The 11,771-nt window shown below is 42.5% G+C and overlaps 1 protein-coding gene and 1 long non-coding RNA gene across 2 annotated transcripts; one reads left to right on the top strand and one right to left on the bottom strand.

The window, feature by feature from the left end:
* The first annotated feature begins 2,717 nt into the window (after nt 1-2,717).
* Nucleotides 2,718-3,407, top strand: LOC135574769 (uncharacterized). The gene has a single exon (XM_065026971.1). It carries the CDS (start codon nt 2,718-2,720, stop codon nt 3,405-3,407), a length of 690 nt encoding a protein of 229 aa, XP_064883043.1.
* A 223-nt stretch (nt 3,408-3,630) lies between these two features.
* On the bottom strand, nt 3,631-10,094 carry LOC115140476 (uncharacterized). The gene is made up of 6 exons (XR_003865236.2): nt 9,750-10,094; nt 7,008-7,079; nt 6,137-6,355; nt 5,945-6,030; nt 5,631-5,799; nt 3,631-5,538 (listed from the first exon to the last, which is right to left on the bottom strand). It is a non-coding gene; the product is annotated as an uncharacterized LOC115140476 (long non-coding RNA).
* Nucleotides 10,095-11,771: the final 1,677 nt, after the last annotated feature.

Here is an 11,771-nt window from a genome sequence, read left to right as displayed (position 1 = left end):
TATTTCTTGATGACTTGATTGAAACCCCATTAAAACTTGAAACAATGATTTCCCCCAATGCTCTCGTTATTTTAGCTCTGACTTGAGATTTCCGTTATATTGTGTGTGTGGAGGGAAATGGCCATCTTGGCCTGACAATCACATTTTAATTTCCAATTAATGTCCTTTGGGTGTTGTCTTTGGCAATGACAAGCAAACCCATTGAAATGTTAGAAAAGTAACCCTGTCACTCGCTGCCCAGTGCCAACGACCTTGAGCCTGTAAGCCTGAGTGATTGTGCCATTTCTGGCAATACAAAAAGTGACAATAGTATTTCAATACTTGTTAGTCAACATGCTAAGGGTCAGAAAGTTAATGAAGTAAGCCACCTCTTTCCTCACAAAGTCTCCAGTCACAATAAACTTGGCAAGTTGGATGTGCTTTATTGACTGATGATTGGAGAGGACATTGTGTTTTGTACATATTACACCACATCCTCAAGCATCCCTATGCCAAGGTATTGTTTGCATGGGCTTGGAAACCAACCTGTATTGGGGGTGATAAAGATGAAAATAAAATGCTCAACTCAATAAATTTACGTTTTGTACTCATAATATTTACAGATATTTTCCAGGAGCTGACAGGATGATTGAGTCCCCATTGCTTAAAACGTTGACCATTGTTACTGTGCCCCCCCATCAGAATATGTTTCATGTAATATATCCTGCAACTGCATTGACAGAATGTTAACACACTTACAGTAGGGTGTTCAAATGTAAATGATTTATTTTTCAAAAAACAAAAAAAATTACGATCGTGAACAGGAGTAGAAAATCACCGAGCAGTCTCCTGCTAGTCTACCGTCTGTTTATTTATACTGAAAAAAAAACTCTGAAGAACAGAGGTTAGTGACTTGGCTCAAAATTGTCCCCATATAAAAGGTTCAAAATACCAGAGCTTTGGAAATGATTCCATGCAGTCTAGATGCATATCTGAGCTTCATTCATCCCTGTGTTTCATTTTGTGATTAAGAAATCAGTAAGGGGACGGTGGAGACCAATAACAGAATTTTCCCTAATACCGTGTTTGAAACTAGAACATGGTAGTATCAGCCAATTTGAGTCTGGAACCTGCTATTTGCTCTCATGAAGTTATTTTAAAAAATGACAGACTTCAGATCAGCACCCTAACGTTTCTTGTAAGGACTTTTTAACTACAACTTCACTGGAGCGATTATGGTTGAATTCCTGATACTGTTGTTTCCATGCTGCCTCCTTGAGACATGGATACTGTGGCAGGCAGAATTTGCTCTGTCTTCCATGTAAATGCCAAAAGAGCACTTCATTTATGCCCTCCCCTACCTCCAATTATAAATAATCAATTATGGTCTTTGATGTTAAGGTCATAACAACTCCAACTCACCCTTACTTACTACACTGCTCAGTGAGTTTCTGACATATTGTGCGTGTTTCATTGGACATACGCTACACTACACAGTACATTCACATATGAATTCTTACATGCAATGAGGTAATAATAGCATGACATTAGAAACAGCTGCAGACACTCCTCAAGTCACATACGCACATCATTAGCGTTGACACTATGTTCTTCTAGAGAGAGAGAGAGAGAGGGTGTGTGTGTGAGAGAGAGACGGTAGAATGAGCTCTTGTAAACATTCATGAGAAGTTACATCCACTATTTATTTATTTATTTACATTTTGAAACAGGAAATTCCTTCCTTTGCTTCTCAGGGCCGTTGCCACACTCACAATCAGCCACAGTCAATCAGAATCTGTTATATCACTGCAGTCCATCCAGCTTCTCTGAATTTAATCTGTCTCTGTTGGCTTCAGTGATTTGGTTCAGGGTATGAAAGGCCTAACCATGGAAATAGCAATGAGGAGTCATCTCTTCTAACACCACAGCCAATGACATGGTGAACCTGCACTATAGGGCCAGGATTTGTTTCCTGACCATGTGACCTGAGCAGACAAAACTCTTGCTCTAGTCCCTATATCTACTGCACCAAGCAGTAATTTCATGCTGATCTAATGTTATCCTGAGTGCAATTATAGTTTTACATGGAATTACTATGCTCATTAAACACTTAAGTTTCCAGTAAGTGCCTCAATCCCCACAATAACACATGGTGGCACTCTTGTTGCCACTTTGTTTACTTTGTCTACATACTCATCTCATATGTATATACTGTACTCGATACCATCTACTGTATGCTGCTCTGTACCATCACTCATTCATATATCCTTATGTACATATTCCTTATCCCCTTACACTGTGTATAAGACAGTAGTTTTGGAATTGTTAGTTAGATTACTTGTTGGTTATCACTGCATTGTCGGAACTAGAAGCACAAGCATTTCGCTACACTCGCATTAACATCTGCTAACCATGTGTATGTGACAAATAAATTTGATTTGATTTTGATTTGATTTGTTAGGAAATCCAAATGTAGGGCTTCCAATTGGCTCATTCATCAGCTCTCCCTTGTAACTATTCACCAGCTGTCACGCCCTGACCGTAGAGATCCTTTTATTCTCTATGTTTGTTTGGTCAGGGTGTGACTCGGGTGGGAAAGTCTATGCTTTCTGGTTCTTTGTTTTTGGCCGTGTTATGCGGTGAAGTGCATGGTGTCTCCAGTGCACGTTCACAGCCCGGTGCGCTATATTCCAGCTCCCTGCATTGGACGGGCTAGAGTGGGTATCCAGCCAGGACAGATGGTGCCAGCTCAGCGCTCCTGGCCTCCAGTGCGTCTCTTCGGCCCAGGATATCCTGCTCCGGCTCTGCGCACTGTGTCTCCGGTGCGTCTGCACAGCCCAGTGCGTCCTGTGCTAGCGCCCCGCATTTGCCGGGCAAAAGTAACCATCCAGCCAGGACGGGTTGTGCCAGCTCTAGTCTTGAGACCTCCAGTGCGCCTCCACGCCCCAGTGTATCCGGTGCCTACTCCACGCACCAGGCTTCCAGTGCATCTCCCCAGTCTGGTGAGACCTGTTCCAGTTCCACGTACAAGGTCTCCATTATGTCTCCCCAGCCTGGTAAGCCCTGTGGCAGCTCCACGCACCAGGCTTCCAGTACGTCTTCTCAGACCGGTGAGACCTGTTCCGGCTCCACGTTCAAAGCCTCCAGTGATGATCCATGGCACGAAGCCTCCAGTGATGATCCATAGCAAGAAGCCTCCAGTGATGATCCATGGCACAAAGCCTCCAGTGATGATCCATGGAATGAAGCCTCCATTGATAATCCATGGCACGAAGCCTGCAGCGAGGGTCCCCAGTCTGGGGCCTGCGACGAGGGTCCCCAGTCCGGGGCCTGCGGCGAGGGTCCCCGCAGCAGAGGCGCCACCAAAGTGGGGGGAGCCCGAGATGGAGTGGGGTCTGCATCCCACACCGGAGCCGCCACCACAATGAATGCCCACCCCGGACCCTCCCCTATAGTGTCAGGTTTGTGGCCGGAGTCCGCACTTTTTTTGTGGGGGGGGGGGGGGGGGGGTACTGTCACGCTCTGACCGTAGAGATCCTTTTATTCTCTATGTTTGTTTGGTCAGGGTGTGACTCGGGTGGGACAGTCTATGTTTTCTGGTTTTTTGTTTTTGGCCAGGTATGATTCTCAATCAGAGACAGCTGTCCCCCCCCAAGGCCTACCTTTCAACTCAGTGCCTCTTTGCTTGACATCATGGGAAAATCAAAAGAAATTAGCCAAGACCTCCTTGGGAGCAATTTCCAAACGCCTGAAGGTACCACGTTCATCTGTACAAACAATAGTTTGCAAGTATAAACCCCATGGGACCACGAAACCGTCATACCGCTCAGGAAGGAAGCGTGTTCTGTCTCCTAGAGATGAACGTATTTTGGTGCGAGAAGTGCAAATCAATCCCAGAACAACAGCAAAGGACCTTGACCTATATCCACAGTAAAACGAGTCCTATGTTGACATAACCTGAAAGGCTGCTCAGCAAGGAAGAAGACACCACTCCAAAACCAACATAAAATAGCCAGACTACGGTTTGCAACTGCACATGGGGACAAAGATCGTCCTTTTTGGAGAAATGTCCTCTGGTCTGATAAAACAAAAATAGAACTGTTTGGCCATAATGACCATCGTTATGTTTGGAGGAAAAAGGGGGAGGCTTGCAAACTGAAGAGCACCATCCCAACCGTGAAGCACTGGGTTGGCAGCATCATGTTGTGGGGGTGCTTTGCTGCAGGAGGGACTGGTGCACTTCACACAATAGATGGCATCATGAGGAAGTAGAATTATGTGGATATATTGAGGCAACATCTCAAGATATCAGTCAGGAAGTTAAAGCTTGGTCGCAAATGAGTTTTCCAAATGGACAATTGACGCTAAGCATACTTACAAAGTTGTGGCAAAATGGCTTACGGACAACAAAGTCAAGGTATTGGAGTGGCCATCACAAAGTCCTGACCTCAATCCTATAGAAAATTTGTGGGCAGAATTGAAAAAGCATGTGCGAGCAAGGAGGCCTACAAACCTGACTCAGTTACTCCAGCTCTGTCAGGAGGAATGGGCCAACATTCACACAACTTATTGTGGGAAGGCTACCTGAAACGTTTGACCCAAGTTAAACAATTTACAGGCAATACTACCAAATACTAATTGAGTGTATGTACACTTCTGACCCAATGGGAATGTGATGAAAGAAATAAAAGCTGAAATAAATCATTCTCTCTAATATTATTCTGACATTTCACATTCTTAAAATAAAGTGGTGATACTAACTGACCCAAGATAGCTAATTTTTTACTAGGATTAAAAGTCAGGAATTGTGCAAAACGGAGTTGAAATGTATTTGGCTAAGTTGTATGTAAACTTCCGACTTCAACTGTATACATATGTTCCTCCTCAAGCCTCTGCAACACCTGGAAAATGTACCTGTAGGTGTACTGCGATATATAAATGGATCAACCTGCTAAGATTACATACATACATTTGTTTATATCAGTAGCTGCTGCTGCTGCTGGTGTGGTGGCTGAGGAGGTGGAGGCTGCTGGTGTGGTGGCTGTGGAGGTGGAGGCTGCTGGTGTGGTGGCTGAGGAGGTGGAGGCTGCTGGTGTGGTGGCTGTGGAGGCCGCACCTGCTGGTGTGGTGGTTGTGGAGGCTGCATCTGCTGGCGTGGTGGCTGTGGAGGCCGCTGGTGTGGCGGCTGTGGAGGCTGCACCTGCTGGTGTGGTGGTTTTGGAGGTTGAGGCTGTTGGTGTAGTGGCTGTGGAGGCTGCATCTGCTGGTGTAGTGGTTCTGGAGGCTGCTGCCTTTATTTTATGAGGGATCTGAGGAGTCTCCTCTACATGAGGCCTCAGGTGATCCATGCTTATTTTAGGGAAGATAACCCCCACTTTTGCCTTTGAGACCTCGAATCGTACATTGGCCGAGATAGTTGTGATCTAGTGTGCCCCCTTTCCTCTGCTGGTTGCGGATTTTTACCTGCCACACTCTGTCAGTCTGGAGAACCTAATTGAGCTTCAGCATATCTTCTGTTAAGTCTTCCACTGCTAAGACCTCCTCGACACTGCTGTCAATCTATAACATACATTTCTGATATTAATTTAAACTTACAAAGATACAGTCTACACTTCTCAAATCAATTAGAATGTAAAATGATGTACACCAACCCTGTAATGTTCTGGAACCTCTGACGGGTAGCGAGCCTCTCTACCGAACATCAGGTCGAAGGGGGAGTATTTTGTTGTCATTTGATTCTTGGTTCTTAAACCAAACATTACGCCATCAAGGTGCCTGTCCCACTATTTTGGTGTTTGGCCCACTAATTTAGAGATGGCTCTGAAAATATGATTGAATTGAAAATTATATGTCACAAGTTATTCTTAGAATGTGAACGTTTTTAGAACATTACAATTGATGAACTCAAAACCACCACAGCCTGTTAAATAATATTATAACATCAGTCTACAGATGTTGCTTATACCTCTGTTTTCACCTGTTCATCCTTTCTACCAATCCATTCATCTGGGGATTTTACGTTGAGCAGAGACTTCTTCAGATCGCCAGATCCTTGCAGACATTTTAGTTGATTTTTTTTTATAAAAGGGGATTTTTTTTTAGAAAGCTGAAGACATTTAAACCAATATTTAAGTTGAGTAACACAGTTACTATTTACCTCATTGACAAACTCCTTCCCTTGGTCTGTGAGTATACGTTTTGGTGCCTCAAAATGATAGAGGTCTGTGACCTCCTTAACAGACTTTGTGCGGAGGGGGTATGCCTGTGGCCATTTAGTGAGGTGGTCAATCATAACACAGATGTACTGGTGTCCGCTGTCTGTTTGTGTCAGTTTGCCGATAAGGTCCATCCCAAGTAGTTCAAATGGCTGAGTGACCTTGAGGAAACATTGAACACACTTTACATTAGGTGTGTATTAGCTATGCTGTAAGTATATATCAACACCTGTAGTAACAACACTGTAGATGGAATTGCTATGTAATTAACCTATCTGTTAGGTTAGGGTCACCTACATCACATGTGCTAAGACACGCACAAACTTACACACACAGAAAAACAACTGGCTTTAGTGGCTCTCTCCAGGCAACCAGGGCGATAAATCAGAAGAGTGACAGGGGGAGAGGTCTCCGCACACACACAATCCCTCACAGTTCTACTGTGAAACCTGACACCTTCACACTATTGTTTGAGTCAATTTCTCAAGAAAGTACACAGGATTTCTAGCCCCCGGGTCCAGACATTACCACCTGGAAAACTATCCATGTCCAATTTGAATAAATGTGAGGCACAGCAGAGGCACCAATCAGATTTTACTCAGTCCTATACCGTGTATCCACCTATAACCTATACTGCTAAACTGCAATTATATAGCTGTTTCTGAGTAACTGCAATGTTGTTTTGACAGGTAAGCTAAAGTTATGTAATAACATAGTAACAAATGTACAATAAATGTACAATAAATGTACAATGTTAACATTATGACTTTATATTCTCAAAATAAATATATGACATTTTGTAAATGCACATACCACTATTGGAGTGTACTCCACCTCCTGTTTTATAGATGTCATGCTGGCCAGGCAAGGTACACATTGTGACACCTGATTGAAGGAGGAAAAATATTAGGACTGATAGAGCTATAGTTTTCAAACATGTTTCAATAGTTTTCAATAGCAATTGCCAACTATTAAAACAAACGCAAAAACATCTGCATATTTTTTCACAAGAAGTATCAGAATAGAATAGCCAGTTTCATTTAGATAAGAGGAAGTTAGACAAACAGGTAATTATAAATCTATGTCAGCGGACATCCCTGGCCAATAAAATATTTTTGAGATTGCATCTTGTTTTTTTGTCCACAAGGAGTCCCAATGCTGGTGCATGGAACTCAACAAAGATGTTGGCCTCCTCAGCACACCAGACTACCTTTGTCCGAAAGGCACGGGAGGTGTCTTTGTACCTGCTGTGGTATAGCTCTCCAGCTGTGAGGTAAACAAAAAAGTATTCAGTGGATACATTATTAAACATGATAAAAGTGTTCATTAAGAATACCTGGAACAATTGAGCAAAATTTAATTTGTTCCACTCATTAATTGTGTATTAAAAGTTTGATATAGTACGACTACAATATTCAACAAGTTGGGCTACTTACTTCAAACCTCTACTGTTGATTCTAAGACAAAACGGCCAAGTTTTCAGCCACCGTCTGAAAATCTGAGCCATACTACTATATTTGTCACGCCCTGACCGTAGAGATAATTTTATTCTCTATGTTTGTTTGGTATGGGTGTGACTCGGGTGGGAAAGTCTATGCTTTCTGGTTCTTTGTTTTTGGCCGGGTATGATTCTCAATCAGGGACAGCTGTCTATCGTTGTCTCTGATTGGGAATCATACTTAGGCAGCCTTTTTTCCTTTTCTCATTTGTGGGTTGTTGTCTTCGTTTAATGCATGTATAGCCTTACGGAGCTTCACGTTAGTTTGTTGTTTATTGTTTTGTTTGCGACATTTTAAAAAATAAAGGAAAATGTACGCTCACAACGCTGCACCTTGGTCCAGTCATTTTCAAGACGACGCTCGTGACAATATTTTGATAAAAGGATAATCTATGAAACTATGACATCAGATAAATCACTCATCCGTTTGGATTTGATAGTCATATGCACAGATGCATTATTAATCCCAATGTTAAATTAAATGATGGCAGTTTAACACAAGTAGATCTTACCTTGATATCACAAAACAGTTTTGTAAACTACAAATTAACACAACATCGAATTGAGACAAGATTTGCTACTAAAAGGCTGATGATCTCTGAGGAAGATTGAGGGCATAGGGTTTAAATGACTAGACTTGGCCTGGTGTCGTAACGGTTTCGAATTGCTATAAGACGATATAATAAATATTATAGTCATTATGGTAGATAAGATAACGGTTTGATAGTTTCAGACCAATTAATAACGGAATAATCAACAGATAAAGTGTACTTGTAAGTCTCGCCTCACCTTCTACAACAAAATGAATGGCCTTTTTCTGAAAAAGTTTTTTTTTGTTGGATTTGGACAAGCCACAGTGATGGAAAATAAATCGGTTCGTTCTGTCGTTATTGTATATCATGATATTTGTGAGATAAGACAATACCATATGTTATGATTAAAAAGACAAACCAAACCTGATGTGTCATTTGAGGTTAAGTGAATATACAACGCTCTTCTGTCACAAACTTTGAGTGTAATAATCTATTAAGTCTAAGGCACACCAAACATATATACTGTACCTAATCACATTTTCCTCCTAGTGCCCAAAGCAATACTGAATCACTGACCAACCCAAATGCAGACGAAAATTACGTAATTATTCAGTCATGTTTTTGGACCAAATGTGAGACGGTGTAGATCCCTAAATCTAAAAGATTGGATTAATGTTGAAATGTCAATCCCTTGTAACCAAGGATTGGTCTGTGAGAGGAGTCGTTTGGCCACAGTTGGACCACAAACTTCTTGTTGTTACTATCTTAATCTTACTATGAGTCTTGTGTGACATAAATTTACAAGATCGCCAGCAGAGTGGAAAAGAACATTGTGGCAAAGGGCATTGTGACATATTCTGTAGTGAGAAAGTAGGAGAATAAGCATGGCTGTAATTGCCAAATTCTGATGATGATGATCATTTCGTGAATGATTTATCCACATTGTGACGTCTCAAATATGTCTGTATAGGCTAGTAACACATGCAATCTGTGGGTTTTCCTCCTCTGTGACATCATCAGATACATAATCACTATTTACTCACTGCTCCTGATCAGACACGATCAGCCGAAATGTGCCCACTGGAACACAGCAAGATGATGCATGGCAGACAGAAGCAATCCCTGATTACAACAATGCTTACAGATAACCACAACATTCCCAGTAACAAGCCTATGGACCATTTCCAGAATGTCTTCATTTATGGAATATTGCCATCAAACATAGACATTTTTAAGACTTCAGTTTATTGTCTGAAGGTAACTGTAAACGTTGCCTTCACAATAGTCTACTCTATAGTAGAATGGCGCCGGAAAGTATGGCTGATGTTTTACGTGCTTAAAAAATAAGTTACGAACAACGCAAAAAATATTATAATAATAAAACAGTTGTTTAAACTGTTTTATTTTGTTTGTTTTTTTGCGTTGTTCGTGACTTATTATTTAACTCATTTTGTACATGATGTTGCTGTTACTGTCTCTTATGACCAAAAATAACTTCTGGACATCAGAACAGCGATTACTTACCAGGAACAGGAAGAAGCTTTTTCCATTAACGAGTCCAACGTGAAGGATATACTGCTTTCCCGGGAATGGGCCCAAATCACCGTCTGTCATAATGGTGGGTGTAGCTGGTGTATGCAGGCAGGCGCAGGAGAGCAGAGAATTGGGAGCAACGTAACTTCGCTCAGAATAATGAATGGTGCAAGGTACAACACTACACTTGCCCAAACACAAACACACGAACATCAATTTTTACGCACGGGCAAAAAACAGCACCCGTCGAAATAACCAGTCACCAACATTACCAAAAACATGACAATAACAATCCCGCACAACACCATGGGTGTCACGCCCTTGGGGTTCTCTATGGTGCAGTAGGTCAGAGTGTGACTAGGGGTGTTCAAGTACTATATTTCTATGATGGTGTGAGTATGGTTCCTAATTGGAGGCAGCTGATTATCGTTGCCTCTAATTGGATATCATACTTAATGTGGTCCTTTTCCCACAAGCGTTTGTGGGATATTGTTTTGTTTTCAGTTAGTGTCTTAGTCTGCTCTGTACTGTACGTTCGTTGATTCTTTGTTGTTTTTGTTAAGTTTCACTTAGTAATAAAGTATGTGGAACTCTACACACAATACGCCTTGGTCCGCTCCTTTTGACGGATGTGACAATGGGGGAAACAGAGGGTTAATTACATCAACAATAATTAGGGGAATGAAAAACAGTAGAAACAAAGACAAAACAACATGAACAACATGAAAAGTGGTTCGGCCATGGCTAGTAGACCAGCAATGTTAAATGTGCAACCAGAAGGGGGAAAAAACTCTAGACCACCTTTACTCCATACACAGAGATGCGTACAAAACTCCCTCGCCCTCCATTTGGCAAATCTTACCATAATTCTATCCTCCTGATTCCGGTTTACAAGCAAAAATTAAAGTAGGAAGCACAAGTGACTAGATCAATTAAAAAGTGATGCTAAGCTACAGGACTGTTTTACAGGACTGTTTTGCTAGCACAGACTGGAATATGTTCCGGGATTCTTCTGATGGCATTGAGGAGTACACCACATCAGTCACTGGCTTCATCAACAAGTGCTTCGATGACGCCGTCTCCACAGTGACTGTGCGTACATACCCCAACCAGAAGCCATGGATTACAGGCAACATCCGCACTGAGCTAAAGGGTAAAGCTGCCGCTTTCAAGGAGCGGGACTCTAACCTGGAAGCTTATAACAAATTCCACTGTGCCCTCCGACAAACCATCAAACAGGCAAAGCATCAATACAGAACTAAGATTGAATCGTACTACACCGGCTCCGGCACTTGTTGATGTGGATTGGCTTGCAAACTAGTACAGACTACAAAAAGGCAAGCACAGCCGAGAGCTGCCCAGTGACGCGAGCCTACCAGACGAGCTAAATTACTTCTATGCTTGCTTCAAGGCACTGAAACACGCATCAGCTTTTCTGGACAACTGTGTGATCACGCTCTCCGTAGCCGATGTGAGTAAGAACTTTAAACAGGTCAACATTCAGAAGGCCAAACGGATTATCAGGACGTGCACTCCTAGCATGCGCTGACCAACTGGCAAGTGTCTTCACTGACATTTTCAACCTGTCCCTGACGGAGTCTGTAAGACCAACATGTTTCAAGACTACCACCATAGTCCCTGTGCCCAAGAACACTAAGCTAACCTGCCTAAATGACTACTGACCCGTAGCACTCACGTCTATAGCCATGTAGTGCTTTGAAAGGCTGGTCATTGCTCACATTAACTCCATTATCCCAGAAACCCTAGACCCACTCCAATTCACTTACCGACCCAACAGATCCACAGAGGATGTAATCTCTATTGCACTCCACACTGCCCTTTCTCACCTGGACAAACTGGATCCTGGACATCCTGACGGGCCGCCCCAGGTGGTAAGGGTAGGTAACACACCTACTACGCTGATCCTCAAAACTGGGACCCCTCAGGGGTGTGTATTGAGTCCCCTCCTGTACTCCCTGTTCACTCATGACTGCACAGACTGAAATTATGTGT

The sequence above is a fragment of the Oncorhynchus nerka genome, linkage group LG13 (genome assembly GCF_034236695.1).
Source record: "Oncorhynchus nerka isolate Pitt River linkage group LG13, Oner_Uvic_2.0, whole genome shotgun sequence".
NCBI classification, from domain to species: Eukaryota; Metazoa; Chordata; class Actinopteri; order Salmoniformes; family Salmonidae; genus Oncorhynchus; species Oncorhynchus nerka.
Note: the sequence above shows the minus strand (reverse complement) of the source record. Positions and strands in the feature narration are given on the sequence as shown.

Excerpts from the sequence above, each read along its gene's own strand:
- LOC135574769 (XM_065026971.1), top strand. The coding sequence starts at position 2,718 with ATGGTGCCAGCTCAGCGCTCCTGGCCTCCAGTGCGTCTCTTCGGCCCA.